The sequence below is a fragment of the Chelmon rostratus genome, chromosome 21 (genome assembly GCF_017976325.1).
Source record: "Chelmon rostratus isolate fCheRos1 chromosome 21, fCheRos1.pri, whole genome shotgun sequence".
NCBI lineage: Eukaryota > Metazoa > Chordata > Actinopteri > Chaetodontiformes > Chaetodontidae > Chelmon > Chelmon rostratus.
The window spans coordinates 13647855-13672194 of NC_055678.1; the positions used below are offsets into that span (position 1 = coordinate 13647855).

At 40.5% G+C, this 24340-nt stretch overlaps 2 protein-coding genes across 2 annotated transcripts; both read left to right on the top strand.

The window, feature by feature from the left end:
- The first annotated feature begins 105 nt into the window (after window positions 1–105).
- kctd5b (potassium channel tetramerization domain containing 5b) lies at window positions 106–16787 on the top strand. Its single transcript, XM_041963371.1, has 6 exons — window positions 106–372; window positions 6839–6947; window positions 7114–7205; window positions 7329–7424; window positions 10907–11032; window positions 13944–16787. The coding sequence occupies exons 1-6, from the start codon at window positions 151–153 to the stop codon at window positions 13971–13973; spliced, it is 675 nt and encodes a 224-aa protein (XP_041819305.1). The 5' UTR covers window positions 106–150; the 3' UTR covers window positions 13974–16787.
- Window positions 16788–18471: 1684 nt separating this feature from the next.
- ube2ib (ubiquitin-conjugating enzyme E2Ib) lies at window positions 18472–24338 on the top strand. Its single transcript, XM_041962919.1, has 7 exons — window positions 18472–18701; window positions 20526–20604; window positions 20751–20834; window positions 21188–21260; window positions 22180–22289; window positions 22644–22723; window positions 23556–24338. The coding sequence occupies exons 2-7, from the start codon at window positions 20539–20541 to the stop codon at window positions 23617–23619; spliced, it is 477 nt and encodes a 158-aa protein (XP_041818853.1). The 5' UTR covers window positions 18472–18701; window positions 20526–20538; the 3' UTR covers window positions 23620–24338.
- The last annotated feature ends 2 nt before the right edge of the window (window positions 24339–24340 follow it).

Sequence of the window (24340 nt, forward strand, 5' to 3'; positions counted from 1 at the left end):
GCTGGTTGAGTGGGTTAGTAGGAGTGGCTGAGACGCTGGCAGCCTGCTTTGCATGAATCGTGGACTCAAAAGTTGGTGGCTGCAGCTTGGATATTTCCTGTCAGCCGCACAGACAGACCCGAGCCGAGGGCGGAGGAGACGAGGAGAGGGATGGCGGAGAACAGCACCGAGACAAGCAGCTCCGTTCACCGGAGATGTTTGGCCCATTCTCCTACGGAGAGAAACACCTCAGCCGGTGCCGGGGCATCGAAATGGATTCGACTAAACGTCGGGGGGACGTATTTTTTAACAACGAGACAGACGCTGTGTCGAGATCCAAAATCATTTCTGTACAGACTGAGCCAAGCTGACCCCGAGCTCGACTCCGACAAGGTAACGTTTAAATGCTAAGCTAGTCCAGCTAGTTAGCGTTGTAGTTAGGAGCGCAGTTGGTTAACTCAATTGTATTTCCAACTAAATTAGCTTGTATTTACGTACTGCATCGTTAAGCAGGTTGGGTGGTTGGTGACTGCGCGTGTCAGCTTGCTTAACCAGACCCACAGTTTTGTGAAAGTCATTGTTTATTCATACTTAGTGCTAACTCGTTTTTTTGTGGCTAGTTAGCATTAGCCCGCTAAGCTAGCTAGATTCCGACAGTCACCACATGACATACGATCTTGATGTTAGCTAGTGTGTGCAACTTTGCTCGCTCGTAATGTGTCTTTAACAACATAAATTGTCAGGTCTTCCGGTTACCTAAATGTGTTGTTCAGTGTGTTGTTTCGTAAAAAATAGCGCATGATTTCTAATTGTTTCTGTAGGGTTTCTAGTAAAAATGTTAAGTCGCCACAGTAGTTGGAAACTTTCCCCATCTAAGGCCGTTGCATTGCGTTGCACTGATCGAGGTGTCAGATGTCAAATAGTGACAACATCCTAATTTTCCTCCTAACCTGTACAGTATTGACAAAAAAACTCCTGTTATATATCCGTGTTTGGATGTAGTTGGTGTAGCACAATGTTACCGTAATATCTGATCTAAACTCTAGGTGGGTTATTTCACTCCACGTTAACAGACTAATGAATGCAAAAATTGTGTTATTGAGCTTTAATTTAAATCAGGCTGTAGCATAAACAAATTCATGTTATGGTATTGATGCACTATCCATCTATAGTTCTTTTCTGGCCCATCCAGTGATTGTAATGTCACCAGTGTTGTTGCCATAATTAACTGGTTAAATGATCTCCACATATAAGACTTTATTGCTCGATCAATTAGTGTTTTTCCCTCCCTCTCCCGAGGTTAGTCTGTTACTTGGCTGTGTTTGCTCTGCATTAATCAGCCTCTGTGCTTGTGGTGAGGCTCCCCTAATGAGTACATAAGTCATTGCCAAGTGGGGTGAGGTGCTGCTGACAACTGAGAGCTTGGGATGAAGTCACTCATCTCCCTGAATGGCCTCAGTGCTCCAGATGCAGCCTTCTCTCTGTTTGTCCATCTGCCAGTTTTAACGGCAGTGTGTGTGCTTGAAGGGCCCAAAGCCCTGTCAAACACAATGTATTAGTGTCTGTATACATAGTGCTCTGCTTTTCATCGTTCATTTTACTGCCCCATTATTCATTGTTTTCATCTGCTTGCACATTTTAATCTTCACCTCTGTCCCCCTTTATGCTAAGATGAGACCATGGCTCATCTCGTATTTTCATGCAAATATCTTAATCTCTGAATAATCAGCTTGCTTTTTGTCAGTCTATCCTCCCATGAGCATCGGATCAGTCCATCTCAATCCCTTGTCTTAAGTGTGTATCAGACTCTCATGCCATTACTGTACCTCTCTCCTGCAGACAGTCTGGTTTAAGATAGCGCACAGCACAGGTTATTATTATATATATGTGGCTATATATTTTGACATGATCTCATCTAATTTGCAACTGAGTCAACAAGGTTCTTGTGTTTTTGTATTTTGCGTCACACAATCCTGCATGTGAATAGGAAGCCCAGCAAAAAAACAGATCAGTGAAGAGCTCTGTTTTTGGGCGAATGCAGTATTGTGTTTCCCAGCCAAGGAAATGAGTGGTTCAGCTCTCAGTCACGCAGGCTGACGTGCTTCAGCAGGACTCTTGAGGAGAACTGCATTATTCATGTTGTTGACTGGAGCCTGTTTTGCACATTGGGGTAGATCAGGGAGAAAGTGGAGGAAGTGCTGTGAGGTGCACTGCTATAACAGCTGATGATCTCATATTTATAAGTATTCTGTTTAGAGATACTTTCTCCCAGAATCAGCATGCCTCTCATTGCTGTCGTTTCAGAGTGACATTGTTGTTATGAGGTTTGTTAGTCTTAAGTGACTAATTCATGCCGCAAGATCATAGGCGGGTACTGCTTTCAAAATTGTCAGTTGTCCTGTCGACGAGCTGAGAGATGCACATCAATGGGCACCCGTCCCCTTGGCAGAGTCCTGCTTTCAAACTACTCAGCTCAGGACCACTCAAGTAGAGACCCAGCTTTCAAGCTTTGAGAGCTGCATCAATTTTTCAAGCACCCCATCACAAAGGATTCTTGTTCCTTCAACGTCTTAATCTTTTCATATTCATATCCTTTTGCTGCCCAGAGAAGTTCTCTCTGCGGCATGTGTGAGAGAAATATGGCCGTATTTAATGCTGGATTCAGGTTGTATGTCATGCCTGAGCACACCGTGGGAGGCAACGTAAATATTTAACAGTGATATCTCGGTCTGCTCCTTCTCACAGTAAGTGCTCAACGGGGCAGTGCAGGGTTCTATTGGCAAATCCGGTATGGCTCAAGGCTGGTTCTTTTGGCTTTATCAGTCGAAAGCAACTTTATTCACACAAGCCTACTATTGATATAGCCCTGTGTTGCAGTGAATTTAAAATGTTACTAAACTCCATCATCAGGGAGGCCAAACAAATTTCACTTACAGCCTCTTTTTCTATTCCAATACACATTTGCTCTTCTTCCTAGAGAAAACCCAGGTTGCAGTGATTTCCTTGCTTTCCAGCTTAGCCGTGGAGCTACTTAGCCGCCTCTCATCATGACAGCAAAGCTTTTAGGGGACTTTTAAAAGGAGCTGTTCATTTACTGCCTGAAGCACTCCTCCATCATAAATTGTTCTGCAAAGTGCACTGATGGTGTTGCCTTGCACAGCTGAAAATGGTAGAAAGGCGAGAAGTTCCTCCCAGCCCTGGTGAAAGGTCAAACTCACGTTCAAATGACAGTGTTAAATATCTTGAAATATGAGATAGTTTCACATAATATAGCCTTGATATGATGTTTGTATTATTTAAAAGATGAAGGCCTATTTTACTATGCCATTACTGCTTGTACTCCAGAGGGACTCCTGGCTCCTACTCTTTGAGGATCAGACTTCCACTTGGCTAAGTAACTCCAATCATGTGACTCAGAAGATCCACTGCAACATCTTTAAGTACTGTTTCCGCAGTGGGCTTGTTTTCCAGCTTGGCTACACTGAAAGCCAAGCAGCATTTGATAATGCTGTCATTCTTTATATTCTTGGCCGGAGCAAATTGGAATGGCTTCACATGATTGTGTTGATCGTTTTCATCATCCTGCGGTTGCTGTTTCTTTTATTTTGATTATTACAGGCAACCATCTGGTGTATTATTTGAAAGCCTTTATGAAATTTAGCAGCGAATATCCCCACACCTGCCTGCAAAGTTTTTGTGTACACCCATTGTTGTACAAACATGCAGCGACTTGTTAATTTTTGTTGAATTAAGAATTGACTTTGAGTGTTGATGTGTCTGCAGAAAGCCTTATTGGACATAATGTGCCTGAAGGGTGGGTCACCATGGTATTTCCTGTGGGAGGATATGTATTGTGTGTTAGAGAAGAATGATAAGGTGCCGACCCTTCTAATGAGCTTTTGTTTACCTCTATTTTAAGCTGTCTTCAGTTTGGATTCAGTCATGGTTAGGCCTGCTTTCACGTTGCTTTTATTACTGTATGTATGGAAGCGTTTGCAGTTTCAGTGTTTTTGCAAGGCTAAATCACAATGTAGCCACGTAGCGGGGCTGACCTACACTGAACTGACCTATTTCTGGTGGTTATTGTAGGCGGTGTTGACACTTACCAGTGTATTTGTTGATATCATCTGGTCTCTTTGGTTTAAGCGGTTGGTTCCATGCAGGTGCAGTATTGATGTATAATTAATCAACATCTCTCAAGGTATGAATGAGTCAGGATGGTTAGATATAGCAGTTCTGTTACTCTTCACAATCGCAATATTCATAGGAGATAAGGTGCTTTTGTTTATCATCACGATCATAGTATTGCACAGAGATGTACTTTCTCTGCAGCTTTCTAATTCACTAAATTTCTTCACTGTCTACAGTACCTCCCAGCAGCCCTCCTCCCATTCCCTAACTGTCCCTGCCCCTCTGTTTGTTGCCCAGTGCGCCCCAGCCTGGGCCCCCAGAGACACAGCCTTTTGTTTTAAATTAAAAACAATGTCCCCTTTGTGTACTCAGGCCCATATCCGAGCCCCCATAATCATCTTTCTCTGAACTGGGTCACTGTCACCCCAAATCCCCCACACAGATGCATGCGCACCCAGAGGACCAGCAACAGGCTTGTCAACACAACAGGGCGGGAAGCCTTCTTCAATGCAGACATTTTTACATACATAGTAGGATGAGCCCAGGTGATGGCTCTGTTGTGCAAGTGTCCCAGTGTGACAGTGGTGTAGCATGGACAATACCTGGAACCCTGAAACCAAAGCACCAAATGAAATTCAGTCATTTTCTTCACTCCTGCGCCCAAATCAAATTTACGTTCAAAGCCAGCCAAAGTTTAACATGTTCCTGGCTGTTTATTGGATTGATGAAAGTGAAGAACCAGAGGGAAGGGAATTGAGGGGAGAGTCTCAACCTTAACTGATTATTGAACGTGCCCCCAAAGCCCATCTTGCTTTCAAGGTCACTGTAAGTCATAGAAAAACACGCCAGTTCTTGTTTTCAATATTGTTACTTAAACTGGCAGTAGACATGTTTTTTGCTTTAACATACTGTTATGAAGTAAATGTTGATTGCACAAGGTAATTGCGATAGAATAATGACACCATCTGCATTTAGATTGGTTCCCTAAGATCCTCGCTTTCACTGTACAATTTTGATTTGTCACCGGGTACAATCTCCCAGAAAAATGGAGGCTGACTGTCAGTCCAGTCCAGCTAGTCATGTCTCCATTACGGATTAAATGAACTCACACTTTTTCTTCAGTGTTTCCTTCTACTTCTTTTCTCCACGCCAACCCCTGCTCTAGCTACTTGTTGTGCAAAGCAGTAGTCAAACTGTTATAGCTCCATAATGTAAAGCCCATTCTCCATGATGGAAGAGGACAATACACTCATTTATTAGAAATTCCAAATAAATAAATAAGGGACTGGACACTGAAAACAAGGTGCATTCTTTTGCTTTTTGTAAAATGATGTAGTAGAAAGAAATCTAAACATCTAGTGCATTGCAGCTCTATGTTAAAATTAACCATGATGTACAGCGTGGTTTGAATGAGGTCATTTGCACAGCTTTGGCCATGTCTACTTTCATCCACGCAGGCCCACCTGTACTTGTGCTTAAACTTCAGTGACTATGGAAATGTAAGGAACTGACACAGGGCAATGAGACCAGAATAGAGCTCCGTTGGGCTCCGGTGGGATATTTTTGCTTTGGAAAGGAGGTCAGCCAGCTAAGAGGGTTCAGAGATTCATTACAAAAGAAAATGCACTGGGACCTTCTCTCATTATTGGAAAGATTAATGGGTTCTGAGTTGAATCCATGTCTGGACTCGTGAAGACAAGGTAACTATGAATGTGCACGTGTTCTTCGGCGTACACCTACCTGTATGTATGAGTTTGGTCATGGCCTCGAGTGTATGACAATATTGCTTTGTTGTTGCACCGACCGGCAATGCTGCTAATTTGTCAAGCTTGCCCCTGAAGCCATATTCCTGTCTGATGCAAACTAGTCAAACATCCTGCAGCATTTGAAGATCAGCACAAAATTTGCTTAAGGCTTTTCCTCCATGCTGAGCGTTTCACTAAAGGTCATGCACATTTGACTCACTAAATGTCACATCATATTAAGCAATTTTTAGTAGTGAACTGGTGTCACCTGCTGTAGTTAAACAGCTGTTCAAACTGACTTTCATATTATGTGTTAGGACCAGACTAGGCTAATTGTCGGTTGTAAGCCAAGGTGCTTTCTCCCTGTCCCCTTGGTGGATCCAGCCTTCTGTTCCAAATCTTTTTCTGTTCTGCTCTAATTGTTTTAGCCTCCTTTTCCCCCATGAGACAATGACGGTCTAATCGCAGTACTTACAGAAATAGGGGAATACCCAGCGGTTGTGAAGGAATCAGGATCAAACCCAAGGCCTTTGGGAGTAGTGAAGTGATATCCCAAAGCTGTTGTACGTGTGTGGCTCTCTGTGAGCGCATGTCCTCTCAACCCCTGTAGAGATTATCAGCACAGGAGCTGACCTCGTAATTCTCATCCCTGGAGTTTTATCCACTGATGCACATTGTTGCCCCCCACCCCCTGTAAACGCCTGCCCATTGATTGTCTCTTTTTAACAGAATGCTGACATTTTGTTAAAATACCATTTTCATTTTACCCAGAGTCAGATGAGAAAATCTGAAATCTCGGTGCATGCATTCTCTTTACTGGATGCATTTAGTTCAAATTGAAATCGGTGTTATCTAAGTGTGGGGTTTTAAAAGGAATGAGCATGTTTCCTAAAGGTTTGTTTCTTTGAACAGTTGAACAGAACTTGAACAGTGAATGCAGCGTTATTCTATTCATCTCATTCTCCTTCTGTTCTGTTTTTCAGGATGAAACTGGTGCCTATCTCATTGACAGAGACCCCACATACTTTGGGCCAGTGCTTAACTACTTGAGGCATGGCAAACTGGTGCTCAACAGGGACCTGGCAGAGGAAGGTACCGTCTCTAGAATATGAAATGTTATGTTTTCCTTCATTAAATTGATTCTGTTGTAGACCATACTTTAGCGTCTCTGCAAAACTCTGAAGTAGATGCCATTATGAGGAGTTAGTAGCAGCAAGTGTGCCTTAAAAGCTTCTGTGTTTCTTATTCACTGTTTTAGGTGTACTTGAAGAAGCCGAATTCTACAACATCACATCATTAATAAAGCTCATCAAGGACAAGATCAGGGAACGCGACTGTAAAACATCACAGGTATAAGAGGTTCTGTTTAGATAGATTTCTCCATGAAAGTGACGATCCTGTTTTATTCATTTTGCGAGCTGTTATCTCTCCCTTTCCATCCCATTTCCCTCGCGTGTTCGTCCTTCCTCTCAGGTTCCGGTGAAACATGTGTACCGGGTGCTGCAGTGCCAGGAGGAGGAGCTGACACAGATGGTGTCTACCATGTCCGACGGCTGGAAGTTTGAACAGGTAAATCTCCTCCTGCAGGGTCACAGCAGCAATCCTCCTTTCATGTGCTTCACCCACCCCGCTATGCTCACATTGACCCAAAAAGTCCAATCCTCAATATTGGAAACGGCCAAAAAGCCGAAACAGCAAATCACATCTTTCTCAATGTCTGCATACATGATCCGGGCATCCCTTCTGTGCTCTGATTGGTTGTTGCAGCTTGTCAGTATAGGTTACGGGCGGGCCCACCAGTCAGAGTTTCTGCTGATTGTGTCAAGGGAGGTGAAGGGAGAGGAGTCTGCTTTGCCAAACAACAGCGGAGAGGTGTGTCCCTCAAATTTCTGTCCACGGGCTGGTCACTGCATGGTCCCCATGTTGTCCATACACACCCCGTTGGCCATTGTTTGTCCCAAGTAGACACATAGCTGTTGGTCTTTTTTTTTTTCTTCTTCTTCTGTGTTCATTTGTACTGCTTGCTCACCAGTGAGGCCAAGAGAACGTGACACCTTTTTTTGTCTGTGATGTTATTTTATTATACTATTCTTTTATTCATACTGCATTCACAGTTTGTAAGCTTGTCAACGGCCTTCTGTGTTTTTGCTTTGATGTAGCCACTTGGCTGTTTGTGGGGCTGTGATCTGATATAGTTCTGGTTGTTTAGAGGTGAAGCTTAAAAATAAAAATGTTGTTTTATCTTCCCTGCAGGTAATTGAAACGGATTCCAACATTAAGACAGAATAATCCAAGTTTATATGAGAGTTTGTGTTCAGCTGGAAATGCCAAAGGCAAATTTTTCTAGTGAGAAACCACACGTTCGGGTGTTGGGAGTGTGTATTGTGTGTGAATGAATCTCTCTGAGAAGAGGGATCACTGGATCTCCCATTAGAGCTGAAATCTCTAATCTCCTTACACAGGTCAGATGGGAAACTCCTAGAAACACTCCTTATGCAAGCCTAAAGCTCAGTCGTCCGCTCAGCCCCGGCGAGTCTTTTGGGGAGATGAGCTTTAATGACCTACTGCGTCTTTAAAACTCCTGTGAACATAGGGAATCTGTTGAAGTGCATGTTCCTGAAAGTCTTAGGATTTGGTGCGTGTTGAATCTTTAGCAGTGTGACAAGTAAAATCCATGTTAGCTATTTGAGATTATTTGGTGTTTTTTGTTTTGTTTTTTTTCTGATGCCTAATGTAAGCGCGAACGCTTAACAACAACAAGTCTCCGGCAGCAGTGGCTAATGAGGCAATGCATGTCTGAACATGCACACCTGGGTACAAACGGTATACATGTATCCTGCAGTGTGCACACACTTAACATTCAGCAGTAACAGCAGAGATATAGGAACAGGAATTGCTCTGTTTTTTTTCCCCTCATGTTTTCTTCAGGTGTGCATGCAGTTTGTTTATTCAGATGACTTCCCTTTATTTGTCCTCTTGTGTTATTTGTGTCTTTTATTAAACTGACATGACTGGGAACAGGAACATTAGAAGTGACCATGATTATTGTACAGTTGGTTTCTAAAGATGTTGTGCGTGGGATTTTCTCATAGCAATTCTTTTCCTGACTGACACATTCAGTGCTTGGAGGAAAAGGTCACTCGCTCTTACCAGTAGTAGCTTCACTGATTGGTTGAATTTTGGGTTGTTTTGCACTCAGTTGCCTCGCAGATTTTGAGTTTACCCTTGTGGTAGACTGGTAAGCCAAGCTAAAGCAAGCCATTTTGAGTCATAGAAAGCATATGGGAGTATGGGATGCAGCTCATAGTGTCTGTGAGCCTGATTCCAAAAAAGTTGGGATGTTTGGTAAAATGTTGATAAAAACAGAATATAGTTATTTTCAGATCCTTTGACTTTTGTTTGTTTGAATAAAGAACAATATGTACCTTTCAGCATTAATAGTGCCTTCACAGATGTACAAGCTACTCATGCCAGAGGCACTAAAACACCCCCACACCATCACAGATGCTTTTGAACTTTATGGTGGCAACAATCTGGATGGTCCTTTTTTCTCTTTAGCCCAGAGGACACATTGTCCACGATTTCCAAAAACAATTTGAAATGTGGTCTCATCAGACCACAGCACACTTTTCCGCTTTGTGTCAGTCTGTGTCAGATGAGCTCAGACTCAGATAAGTCAGCTGTGTTTCTGGATATTTTTTCCAAAGTGTTCCCAAGCCCATGTACAAGCTCAAACGGTTTTTGACATATACTCAATTGGAAACAGAACAAAGACAATATATTTAATCTTTTACCTCATCAACGTTATTCTGAATTTAATACCAGCAACAAATTTCAAACAAGTTTGGACAGGAGCAACAAAAACTGGAGAAGTTGTGGAATGTTCCAAAAACACCTGTTTGGAACATTCCACAGGTAAACAGCTTCATTGGTAATGGTTGTGAATGATTGAGCCTGAGGGATGACCCTTTAACACTCAATCAATGCTCACTTTTACAAACCTGTTAGTAATAGTGTTGTTAGTACTGATGGTGTTATCGTCATTAATATGGCAGTTGTAGTGCTTGAGAAAGTCCTACACACATCGTCTGTGTCATGGTACTGCTAGCATTCAAATCAGAGACCTAAAAAATGGAGCTGGTGGTAATGGATGGCGGTTTGTAGGAGATGCAGTACTGTTAAAACAAGCTTGTTCTTCAAGTCAAGTCCATCATCCCCCATCGATTTTTTTTCTTTTTCAACCAGCATGTTCGCTTCCTGTGGCCGAGTTCCTGCACTTATATTCACTAACTATCCGCTGATTGTCTTTTTTCTGTCCGTGTCATCTTTGTGCTATTTCTTTCATTGTCATTACCTTCTATTTCTGGGCCACCAGTTGTTTAATTTCTGTGTAATTATTTTGATGACTCAGTTTTTCTGTCCGCCCTTTTGATCCTCACAAACGTTTTATTTTGGGTTTTCAATGCTAGCATGTCTGCAGATCTTGAAAATACGGTTTGCATTGCATTTTAGAAATGTATAAACGGAAAACTGACACATTTCAATGGAGCTGAGATTGGTTTTGAAGTCCCTAACTTGTGCCTTCTCTTTTTGTATTAGTTTACTTTTTTAAGCGCGGTGCCCTCTTGGCCTTGTGGTCTCAGCATACCATTTAATTGTGCAATCATGACATCCTGGGTTTGAATATGATTAAAGGACCTTTATGTGTCTCCATCCTATATTACAGTGTTCTCCATTGCTATCTATCCAATAAAAGCACAAAATTGCCATATAATTAATCCTAAAAACAAGCCAGGTTGCACAGACCATATATAAATTTGTCTGTATGAACTATTTTGAGCTATGTAGTGAAATCCTTTATAGTATATTGAGAAACCTTGCAGTTGCAGGACACTATAGACTCTCTGTGCTCTTTGATTGGTTGTCATCCTCTTTTATATTACGTCTCCCTACCTCTGTTTTCCTGCCACGAGTAACCCAGTTTTTGCCTCAACGACTTCATCAGTCTAACACTAATTCTCCCACTGTGCTCTGCTCTCGTGTCTCTGTAGCTGGTCAGCATAGGCTCCTCTTACAACTATGGAAACGAAGACCAAGCCGAGTTCCTGTGCGTAGTCTCCAAGGAGCTGCACAATCAATCATACGGGACAAACAGTGAGCCCAGTGAGAAGGCTAAGGTAAGTATGTGAGCGTGTGTGGAGAGGGGCCAGTTGAAAAGCCATCCATAGCAAACATCTGTGAGTGATGGCCTGTGCTGGATGTTTTAAATGCACTGCATTTATGAACATGCCACCAGGGGACTGAAAGCACCTCTGGTTTATTGATGAGGAACCTCAATGAAGGAGAACATTGTGAATATTCAGTCCCTCCGTTGAAAAACAGCCTGCCTGTATAACCACAAGTGATCTGAGAAAAAGAGGATAAAATGTATAAAGTAAAGCAAAGCAGCTGAAATAAAATAGATAAATAAACTAAACAGTATCATCCATGCCAGGGGTATTAAGAGGGCACAGGTCTGCACATTAGTGCTGCTATTGGCGAGGTCTTTTCTCAAGGGCTTTGGGAGCGGAGCAGGAGGCGCGCCCAGGGGAATTGAAACTCCCATTTGCTTGTCTCTGCGGGAACCCCAATTCCTTAAAGGCAACTACACGAGAAGAAGCACACCGTTAAACTTACATTCATGCTGCTTTTCATTTTAATTGAACTATTAAACACCACCAGTGTGTCTTTCAAGCAAATGTAGAGAGAGAGCAGAGGCTTTGTGGTGATTGTTTCCAGGGGCACTATATCCAAACTGGGTCCTTGAGTATGACTGTTTCTATTCAAGGAATTGGAATCTAAAATTAGCTCTTGTTTTTGTCCTAAGCAACTGATTTATTTGTGATAAATGGCACAATTTTGAATCCATTGTGACAGGGAATAAAGTGTGGTGGAAATGTGCCCTTGGGTAACATTTGTACTTGTTTCCTTGAGTTTTTCATAGACACTAAATGTAGTTGTTAAGTGAATCCCCTCTGAACATAAGCCCTTGTTCTCCTGCCCAACATTTTACACCTCCATTCATTTCCATGATTTTATGCCATGCCTTTCTTGTCTTCTTCTGTGCCGTCTGCATGCTGCATGTTGCTCAGAGCGAGGACGAAGAGACGGATTATGAAATGAATGACTCTGATTAGAGTTGAGCACTTATGACTCACTGGTGAGCGCTCAAGTGCTCGTAGTCCCTCCGCCACACCTCCCTAGTTTGTCCCTCTCTTCCTTTTCCCGTGCCTCCTTGATGCACCACTACTGAAAACTTTGTTCACATTTGCTTTCAAAGACAGCTTGAGCTGATAATTTACTTAAACCAGAGTGAAGAGACTGAATCCAGGTTGAAAATCAGCTGTGGCCTTCTTCAAGGCATAGCTAGATCAAAAACCACATGGCTCCTGCTGAGACTGGTCGAACGTGGCTTTTGCAGGTGAAGCTCTCTTTGAAACCAGATGGGACGAGCTCCATTTGTTTCAGTAGTGTAAATAAGACCCTTGTAATTATTGTCATGCTCACAGCATTGGTTAATGGAGGGCATGCTGAATCATTAGCTGCTGCAGTTTGACTCATTGTCCCTCATTCAGTGACATTTAAAGGGAAGGGGTGGTTACAGTGCTCCCTTTGTCCATTTCATTGTCAAAAGGAGTAGCAGCTTTTAAAAAATGACAAAGTGGCCTAATGAGCAAAGTTAAGTTTAATCCATAGACTGTTTGAAAAGAAGTGGACGTAGCCAATGTGGCGTTACCCATTTGTTTGTGGTCTACCATATTGAAGCCTCGAGTTTAGCATTTCGCCTTCGCCGTCTTGTTTCTTTGGAGCCAGAACTTACCATATATGTACAAGGGGGTGGAGCTGAGGAGGAGCAAAGGGTGGATCTCAGACTCTGAGTATGCCTCTATCCTGATTGATGGGTCGCTGTGTTAGTAACTTGTCAATCACAAGGTAGCAACGCTCTCAAGCATTACCCTGCTTTAGCGTGTAATTCATTCTAAATGGGATCATAATTTGCAAAATGAATATGATGTTGTATTGAAGAACACTTGAAACTAGAAACTGAGACCACAAACTCATTTGGGAAATGTTTACTGAGGTAATAAATCAAGAAAGAAGTAAGGTCATTTTCTCATAAACTTAGATACAATTAGCCTTGCTTTTTGCAACCAGTGGAATCACCCCCTACTGGCCATTAGAAAGAATGCAGAATGTTAAGAAATATGCTGCAAATAGATTGCAGAAACTACTGAGATAACCATTAATCATATTTTAATAAGGTATTCTACCTTAATTCAGTGGCTCGATGTAGAGGTAAAATGTTAGCTAAATACTACAATTACATTTCTTCAGCATTTGAATGAAAGTTCACCTCTCTGACATTTCAATAGCACTGTAAATGTACGTGGTATAGAGCTGCAACTAACACTTATTTTCAACGGTTAATCTGCCAATTATTGTCTCCCAGAAATATATAAATAAAAAGAGTAACCTAAGGTCTTTTTTGGTGCGACCGATAGACCCAAGTCTTCACATTTCAGAAGCTGTATCCAGGGAGTGGTTTGACATTTTTAACTTAAACGATTCATTTATTATCAAAATAATTTCTGCTATTGCCTCAATAAGGCTCTCCGGTTGTCTTTTGCCCTTCATCTCGTTGGCAGTTCATAATCCCTGAGGGAGCTGTAGTTAGTTTCAGCAGCATGTCTTTCCAGTACCAAGGTTGATCCCACCTGTCTAGCTTTTCTGCTTCATGAGCGCCCCCAGAATTGGCTCTACAACCACGTAACGCATAGTCTTTGTTTTCCTCGCTTGTGCAAGCATTTCCCTTTTCCTCTGCACCCTATTCAGTGTGTTTGATTCAGCCAGCACGTAGAGTAAATGTACGAGTGCTCCTGGCTGAGAGAGTAAGCTCTGTAGCAGGAATATGTGCTTCAGTAAACACATATGAAGCGACTGTGACTAATTAGATGCACAGGACTGTATAGCTGGGTACTAAGTGGCTTTTGTCTATCATGACTAGTGTTTGTATTCTTTTATTTTACTTTCTGTTCTTTGTCTCTGCAGATTCTTCAGGAAAGGGGTTCCCGGATGTGAAGAGGACTCAGTATTATGAGCTCCAGGTGTTATGATGCAAACATATCATCTTTGTGGAAGAACGTTTGGCACAATGGAGATTTAAAGGGGGTGTGCATTTCTTTTGTGTTTTCCCTCCATTTTCGTTTTCGTTTCTTGATGTAAATAAGTCTGTTTACTGACAATTTGTGCCTGTACATTTAAACTGGACCTTTTTTTTTTGTTAATTAGCGGCAAGTTTTTTTTCCGATTGAAAGTAAGGAATTGCAATCTACATGTTTTATGCTATAAAATATGGCCATCATCATATAAGGCCAATGATTCACTCAGGGTCATCTAACGAGTTAATTCTTATATCCTTCAACTCAAGGGTCTGGTAAGGGATCAGTGTGTTCTTTATAACTCAAAAGTATCAGACTCAAAATCATTGTTTAGAGATGTTAAGAAGGGAATCATGCATTTATTTAGCGCATGTTAAAGAGTTAAGCTATTAAATGTGAAATTCACCCCGAAAACAAATAGATGAAATGTTTTTCTAACGCTTTGAAACAGTTACACTGAGATTTGTGACCATGAGGATCCCAGCTATACAGCACACACTTTCAGATGCTTTTGAAACAGTTGACTTTGATTTGAAAAAATATTTCCAGTCACTATTCACTGTCAAAAAAAGGAACAGTCACATTCTCAGACGGGATGAAAACTATCTGAACAAAACTGTCATTGATTTGATACTGTAAGTAAAGGGGCATTAGGTAATTTAACACATATACAAGGTCTTTATTGCTGATGAGGAAGTGACCTTTAATGAGCAGTCATATAAAAGTCCCATTTTCATGTAGACTAAGGAAACTAACTTTAGAGATACAGCAAAAATGTCTTCCAGTGTCGCGATGGAAGATACTTTGTTTGCTTTTTGGCTCGTGTAGCTGCTTGTGGCACCATGTGCTCCATCTTGTAACCTTAGTAATGCATTAACCCACAGACACAGCCATTGTGTGCTCTGGGATTAGGTAATTATTATATTTTCAGGAAGTCCATTTTCCTTTTTAAAAGGATGAAACTTTAAAAGTATCGGACACGCCTGCGTCTGCACACGTTCACTCAGAATGATGTGTTTCAAAGTAAGAGTTCTGCTGCTTCTGCTAACGTGGACCTTTAGTGTTATAAACAAGTAGAATTACTCTCTAAATGTTGTAAAGTATATATCAAGTTTATTCTGCCAGATATTATTCGTAACTTGAATTTAGTTTGAGGCCTCCTCATGTTCATAAGTCGAAAGTTAACTGTGAAAATAGACAAAGGTTTTTCAAATGTGAATTCTGTTTTACCATGATCTTTTTTTAAACATCAGTGTCCTCCAATGGTGTCCTGTTTACTGTCAGGAAAAACTTCCTTGAGACTGTGGCTTCTATTTTTTCCCCCCTGACTGACTTTGAGTTTTCTGTAAAATGCATGTGTGTAGGATTTAGTGGCATCTAGTAGTGAGGTTGTAGCAACTGACTCAATAGCCCTCACTTCACCCTCCCCTTTCCAAGCGTGTAGGACAACCTACAGTGGTCGCAAAACTTGCAAAAGTTGCCCTTTAGAGCCAGTGTTGTTATTTTGTTTTGGGGGTTTTTTTGTCCACTCTGGGCTACTGTAGAAACATGGCTGTGCAACATGGCGGACTCTGAGTAGGAGGAGCCACTTCCTCTGTCTATGTTAAGAGCTCATTCTAAGGCAACTTAAACCCAACCATTCTTATTTTTTTAATATAATTATTAATATTATATTCCATTTCTGCCACTAGATGCCCCCAGCTCCTACACACTGGACCTTTAACTTGGTTTTTTTTTTGTATACTTGAGGGAACATCTTGTTTGACTAAGATCTTTTTTTGGGAGGAGGGGGGGTTGTTTGTTGTGTGGGAGGTTTGGGGACTGGAACTGTTTGAAGGCAGTGGTGAAGGAATTTCTGTTCATATCCAGAGGATTTTGTTTAGATGTATATAATCCAAATTCAATATTAATATTTAACTCTTAAAAAACTGCACGTTTTGTACACTGTATAGAGAACACAACTTCAAATGGAAGTTGTTTATACTGGATCTTTAAAAAATGAGAAATTCTTGACAACGTTAAGTAGTGTTTTGCATTGTTTGTACAGGACTCTAGAGATTTCTGAGTTAGGATTGAAACAGCGGATGCTGATTCTGGTGTCTTTCACTGAGAACATGCCTGGAACATGTTTTGATAACCAACAACAAAGCTATACTTGGCTGGCTATGAAGTTGACTGTTACATTTCAAAACAAATGTATTTTTTCCTGCATTGTGATAGATTCTTCTAAGCATTTTGAATTGTGTAGATTTCGTACACAGCATTACAAGCACTACAGTGAAAAAACAACACTGTGCACATTGCTTACAAGCCTGTAATGTTGTTAATGTAAATACTGCATTTTAGAACATTTTTTTTTTATAGAAAGTTGTTTTCAGGTTTGATGTGTGGTTTTGATAGGTTGGATATTTCATTCACAAATAATCATTTAGTGTTGCCTTTTTCCCAATGACCAAAATCCAATGTCTTATGTGTATTGTACACATTAATCTTAGTGTCAGGGATGAGTAAACTTTCTTAATGCTGGCACACTTTGTACATATAGACTTGTTAACGACACACAAACCTCCATTTACTCACATGTACACGTATACACACTTGACTAAAACAATTTTTATATTGTCGGGGAAACAAATATGGATGCATGTTTTTGATATAGATATACACACACACACACACATATATATATATATATATATATAAAAACACACAAACACACACAAGGGCTTTTAAAGTGCAAAATTTGACATCTGCAAAGAGGTTCAATCAAAGTAGACTGGATTTCCTGCCAGAGCAAGGCTGTGTTTACATTTGCTATAGTATTCTGAAGCCTTCCAATTATGTACTGTCTTGCACTCCCTCACACACGTTAACATTTGTCTGACTTGTGTGACTGCACCAATGGCAACTAGCACTCCCCGCTCCACATGAACTGATACTCCATCCGTTTCTGACAGCCTGTGCTTGAGCGTTGCAGACAATCTTGCTTTCCGCCCTCTCTGACGGCAGAGATGCTCACTTTTAATAGGAGAAAACTTAACCTGCGTTGGCTCAAAGCAAAGGTTTATTTGGGTTTTCTTTGAGACTTTTTTTTCCTGCAATGAGATTTAATGTGTTGTTGTGTTTGATTTCGTTGGTTCAGTTGTAACCTCATTTGATATATTCTGGTCTGAGGTGTTCAACCCCTCTACTTTAGCAGCTACATTACCTTTAATGCCCTTCACAAACAGGTTGTCTGGTTGACCATTTGGCATTGATAATCATTTCATGTGATGGACAAACTTATCAAATCTGTAGCCTAATACTTATAAGTGCCCAGTTTGTTTTGCATTCAAGTCATAAGCCACAGACCACTGTAATGCATGATTGAAGATGATCACACTTGTAATCAGAGGGAATGAATGTGTCATTTTTCCTCAATCTAGCTGTTACTTAAATGAATAAGGTTCTCATATCACTACATCGATCACTTCTAAATGATCTTATGCAATGTTAAAAATATACAAACTAAGTATGAGGTTAAGGGTATAGATCTATATGGTCTTGCATAAGGTAAACTCAATAAAAATGTTGTCATTCATGTGTTTGTCCTTTTTTTCTCCTCTTAGATGTGTTTACCCTGTGGCTCTGCCATAGTGTAAAGGGTACGGTTTTATTTCACGATTGTTTTCTATTTCTATACTCAATAGAAAACAATCGATTAACCTTTCATGATTAGCAGTAATCATATCACATGTAAAACAGACTGAGGCGGGTAGTAGACCCTGTACAATCTACCGAATAATTGAATAAGTCATGACAACAAATCCTGATTTTTGATAAATAGCGACCTCTTGTGTCACCAGCGCAAAACATGTATAACATGCATAGCTGCCTTGAAAAATGCCTGTTTAAATGTAGACGATACTTTTTTTAAATTATTCGTCGTTTTTACACGATATAATAAAAATGTTTAGAAATATGTGTCTTACAACTTAAATGCTCAAGTTAGCTTGATCTTTTGTAATTGTACAGATAATGTTGTGTGATTTGTCAATCGCTTGGGTTACTGTCTTTGGTCTAAGCAAAGATGTTTTATGAGAGAAGATAGAAATCCATCTGTGTTTGCTAAAATTGGATAGCTAACGCTTGGACGTCAATGATAGGTATAAATTGCTTAAATAAACAGAAGCCAGATAACAGATAATCACAAAAATAATAAACATGATGCGTTTTTCGTATGTTTTAAAAGTGAGCTTAGCTTGTTATATTTTCTTAACAGGTCACGTTAGACATCAAAACAGCGCATGAGCGAAGAGCAAAGACCGCAAAGTAAAGATGGTCTTCACCAACAGCTTTGCTACTCGAGTGTAATGGAAACTAGTAAACTAATAATCAGTTAATATCTTTCGGCTGAACCATCGCGAGTTAAAAAGACAGTCAACAACGCAAACAGTTCAAAGATATACGACCAGCCAGCGCTTCCTATGGGTATTTAAGCAAAGACGGAAGTAAAGGACGGATTATTGTTTCGCCTCGCTTTTTCTGTGTCTGGCTTGAGTCGTAGCGGGTGGTTTTTCAAGAGGGAAACTTTGCAAGGTTTAACGGGATTTGAGCCCGATTAATACATTTCCCTTATTTACCAGAGCAAGTGCCGCCATACTGAAAGGTAGGAGCCTTTCCTTAATTAAGGAACATGTTAATTTTGTCGTGTATTGTGATATTTTACCCGCTTCAGTTTGCGCCATTTTCGCTAGTTTGGTAAAGCACAAATGTGCGCCTTTTAGCTCTGGCGTTCTTTGTCCCTGTTCTTTAATGGGTTATAATATGGTTTATTCCTGTAGAATATTTCGCATCCTTGTTTGTCAGTGCAGATTAGATATTATTAAGTGTTAGAAGAAAGGTAGTGACCACTTTTCTGTCATCCAAAATTGTGTCCAAATCAAGTGCAATTGCGCATTTTTGTGCTGCATCAGGCCGTGTCAGACGCTAACAGCGCCAGCGCCTGTTAAGATATAGCACGATTCTGGCGCACATGAGTTAGCTTATCAAGCTAACCGGCTAGCTTGCTAATGAAATTGCTTTGATAGCTTGTGGACGGTTGCGTTGACAGCAAGCTTGCAGTGAAGCTCAACGAACATGGGACAAATTAATCGTTAAGGGTTTTATTTCCCGAGGCCCTTCGGTTTAATACCAGGCGCAAACCGAAAGGGTAGGAGACGCGTTTTTTGTAGACCTCTATCTCACACTGGCTAACATTTACTTTGCTAGAACCATTAGCGTACCAGACATGTCGGGTCAAACAATACTTTTAAGCACATTACTGTAAGCCTGATGCAGACAGGTTAACATTACGATTTAAGTTGGCCATTTAATATAGTTAGTGTAAAACTTCACCGCTCTAAAGTTAGTAAATGCAGCGTGGACAACTAGCAGTTATTGCTAGTAGATACTATTTTGTTTCTCAGCCTTGTTGATATTACCTCCAAAGCATCGTTGCTCTGGACATCAATTCGACATTCCAATGGAGGGTCTTAATTAGAGCTCCTAATTAGCTTTGAACTGCCGTCGCCGTGGTGTCTAGCTGCATCTGGCCAAAGACAAACTAGTCCAAGTGTAGACGCACACTCTTTCATTATGCACCATGGATCGGTTGAGTAATGTCTTACCATAATAGTATCCAATCGATTTAATGGATTAATATACATTCATCTAGAGAAGAGAGACTAAGTAGCTTCCTGGTTTATATGAAAATGTATGCAGGAAGTCCTTTGCTGTGTACATAGGCAACTTTAGTTGATCACTGGAGCTCAAAACGTCTAATACTGTAATGTTACAACTCTGTATTACTTCACAGATGATAGGCTCATACCAATCCTTGTGTGAATACACTTGTAGAATCACAGAATCAACCCCTTGTGTCTGGCAAGCTCTGTAGCAACATGAAAGCATGCGCCTTGTCATATAGTGATACTACTGCTTAGACCACTTTAAATGATGTAGGAGGTTATATCGTATTGTTTTGAAAAGTCACAGGAACTGCCAGGATATCTCAGAATGGACCAAAACAATTAGGGCTGCAATTTAATTCTCAAATAATCTGACATTTTTTTCTTTATTAATGATTTTGTTTATAATGTGTCTGAAAATAGAGGAAAGAATACCTGTCCTAAAGCCCAACATGTCGTTTTTTTCAATTGTTTTTCAGAGCAATAGTCCACAATCCAAAGATGTTTAATTTACAATGATATGAAGTAGAGAAAAGTACCAACTAATTACATCCTCCTTGGCTTTTTTTTTTCTTTATGAATGACAAAATTGATCAATCATTTCATCTTCAAAAACAGTGTGTAATTATTAGAAGGTCAGTTCAAGTTTCCTCTGCAATGTCCTCCTCCACAAAGTTTCTGACTTAGTGAATCCACACTGTCAAGGCAGACCTGATGGTGGACATGGTTTCATGTAATTGACTTGACATTTTTTTTCATTACAGGAGTCCGCCAATCATGTCAGGCATAGCATTGAGCCGGCTTGCCCAGGAGCGCAAGGCATGGCGAAAGGACCATCCTTTTGTAAGTACTGTCTGATGAGATGCACCTGCTCTGCATTCACTGTCAGGGTCTATTTGAGCTTTCTCTATGCACTGTTAAGTCCTCTAAAACACTGATCTTTTAAGTGTTTGTCAACTTGACTGTTTGTTGTCCTATTACATTTTCAGGGATTTGTTGCCGTACCAACAAAAAATCCAGATGGAACCATGAATCTCATGAACTGGGAATGTGCCATTCCTGGCAAGAAAGGGGTAATGTTACGTTTCATAGTCTGTTTGTGTACAGTACATATTTTGTTTTACATAGCAACCACTGCTAGACAGAACAGAGAGAGCTTTATTAGACAAAAGTATTTGTGTAAACAGATGAAAAATATGATTTTAACAAATTTGTATTGCATAATGAAACCATAGATGTATGTCTTGCATGTCCTATAGCACCAGCATGCAGTAGGTAGTGAATACAAACACGAGCCAAATTTTATAGGGACCGAAACCGTTGTGAGCCTGAGAATTTTTGAGAGAATGAATGAGTTTGAGAGTCATGTTTGTTTGAAGCTTGTGTGAAAAAAGCTGATCTAACATCTCCTTGTGTGTCTCCTCAGACTCCGTGGGAAGGGGGCCTCTTCAAACTGCGCATGTTGTTCAAGGATGACTATCCTTCTTCACCTCCAAAATGTAAGTTACTATGTCTGACAGTTATTGTGATTACTACACACACTGTTATTATGCTTTAGCAGATGCTTGTAGAAATCTGTCTGCATTATTCAGTCATTAGGATGGACTAACAGGAAAAACACCTCATGTGTAATATCAAGTCAGGTGCACACCACAGCACATATCTTCGCTTGAGGGCAAGCTGTCTCACTAAAGCTGAGCACTCTTGGCCCTGCTTGACACCTCGGTTGTAATTGTTTGGATAACCTGTGTTATACCACCACAGCAGTAGCAAACACAGATTTTTCTCAAATCATCATTTGCGTATAAAGGCTTGTTAATGACTTCTAAACACTGCAAAGGCTGTTGAAGCTGAACTAAAAGCAATGGACCGTCTCACAACTGCACACCACTTGTGGGCTTGACATTCATTATGAGGAGTCAATTTAATTTTAGCCCTCCATTGCCATTCATAAGATATGGTTTGGATGTTAACTGATGGCCCCCACCAGTGCACACAAACACACACACACACACACACATCCATTACTCTTTACAGAATTGTACAGCATTTGCCAGTAATTATTTTGAGAGCTGATGCAGCTGTGGCACTAAACCATTTGTGACAAACATAACATTTTGCCTTGTAGTACAATACAGGCCTATTGTGTGAACTAAATCATTACATTACCGCTGTGGGTCACTTACAGTGTCAGATCACTGTGACGTACGGTGTTTCTAATATCCTGCAACAGGGGTGCTGTTGTCTGAATGTCACATTAAAATAACATTAAGCCATTGCTTGCATGAACAACAGAAGCTGCTGCCTGTAGTGGAACAGTTCGGTTCATACTGTCTAGTGACATTTGGGGAATTTGTTCAGCGGGTCTCACATTTGTAATGGATCTGAAACACAAGTGCCCTTATGTGTGTGTTTCAGGTAAATTTGAGCCTCCACTCTTTCATCCAAACGTGTATCCATCAGGCACAGTATGCCTATCTATTCTAGAGGAGGACAAGGACTGGAGACCAGCCATCACAATAAAGCAGGTTTGCATTGCCGAGCACACCTCATTTATGTCACAGGGCTTCTCCAAAAGGTTTATTAGCTTTTTTTTTTTTTTTTTTTTTCCTTCGCTTGGTTTAATTCTATATGTTTAAATTCATGACTAAATTTTTATTATTTGACTTGAAAGAAATGATTTTATTTTGAATTCGGTCAGCTAATGAGTTCATTTTTATTGAGTTTTTGAATCCTTGACTGAGATCCAGGTCACATAAGAATCAACAGTTCATGCAACTGACTTACAGCTTTTTACAAATGTTATAAGCAGCCCTATAAAGAAATGCAAAACAGATGAATTGCTGAAATTAAAATCAGTCATTGGTTCATTCATCCCACAGATCTTATTAGGTATCCAGGAACTCCTAAATGAACCAAATATCCAGGATCCAGCCCAAGCAGAGGCTTACACAATCTACTGGTGAGTGACATTGGATTTGATCTTTCATCTTTTCAAACATGATGCTGAAATGTTCTATATAGAAGTTTGTATTAAAAAAGGCAAAGGTAATGAGAAGTCTATCATTGATACCTTAAACACCACCAAAACCTGTTTCTAGGTTGAAACTGATGAGTTATACTTGCATTAAATTACCATTGACACCTTAAGGCTCAGTATTAATACAATAGGAATGGAGCGACTAATGCAACAGTACAAAACCTTGAGGTGGAAACTTTATGGTTGAGGCCCACTCTTCTCCAGCCCTGAAAAAGCTGATGTCCACATGTTTACAAACAAGGTATTGATTAGGGGCTCGGCATATTGAAAAATGTTCAACCAGCCACCATCATCCCAATAGCTGGGGATTGGCGAAACATTTGGCGTGCGTGTGCGTCCTCCCAACCTGTTGTAGTTTCAGCTGAAATGTGTATGGGTGGCAAGTTTTGCTACATTTACATCTTAATCTAATAAACTAACTCTCAAAATGTCAAGAAAGGAAATAGTCTTTTCTTTCGGAGCAAGTTAAACCTCCCACTGGTAAGCAGCTACGCAGTGTATGTGTAGGGCTTTTGTTTTTAACTTGTGTCAAAATTTGTGTGCACAAGACTAAAACAACAAACTTTTACAGTAACAAACTCTGTTACTGTAAAATATGTTTTACAATCTGAAAAATCAATCTGGCAGAAGAGAGATCTTTCCTAATTTTGTCATATTGGTCAAAATATGATTTTAGTTCGCTTACCTATTGTTTCTGATTTGAGTAAGTGATCCGAGCACCATCATAACTGCTATTTCTTTAACCCCTTTCCAGCCAAAACAGAGTAGAATATGAAAAAAGAGTTCGAGCACAAGCCAAAAAATTCTCCCCCTCGTAAGGGCGAAGACTCGCTCCGCTGTGGCAGAAGGAATGGGTTTAACAAGAATCACCTCCCCGCTCAGTCTCTCAATGAATGTGCTCCTCTCACATCAGGACTTGCTTAAAGACTTCTATTTAAACTCCACACATTCTGTGCCATCCGTTCTCCTTTGACCTATCAGTTTTCGTTCTTAACTGCCAGTTGGCGCATAATGCTGGGAGGGGATGGGTGCTTCAGCACCCCGGTCATTTCTTTTTAAACATTAATTGTCTTATGTGGTGCAAGGGACACAGCTCGGTACCAGTTTCATCAACTCCATGCAAGCTGGCTGTCATCACTGATCAAGGAAGAAAATGTCTTTTATTTTGCTCTTTCACAGGGTCTATTCCTTTATGTTTCCCCCTTTATTTTCCATAAATTTAATGTAAAATTAGCTTATTTCATTGTCAGTATTTCAACTGCTGTATAATGAATGGCACTTTTATACTGTTGTATCTCACTAGTGTCTCTAGATGGCTCTGTCTAATTCTCTTTCCCAGGTTTTCTATTCAGCATGCTGTAATATATGATAGAATCTGCTGCCTTGGCTGTCTTTTTGTTATTCAGAGTGTTTGCTATGGAATAAATAAAAGTGGCCATGATGACTGAGGCAGGTAGGCTTACTTCTGTATCAGACTTTAAGGTTATATGGTGCTTTGTTCATGTATGTGTTGGCGTAAATAAAACTTTCTACAAAAGG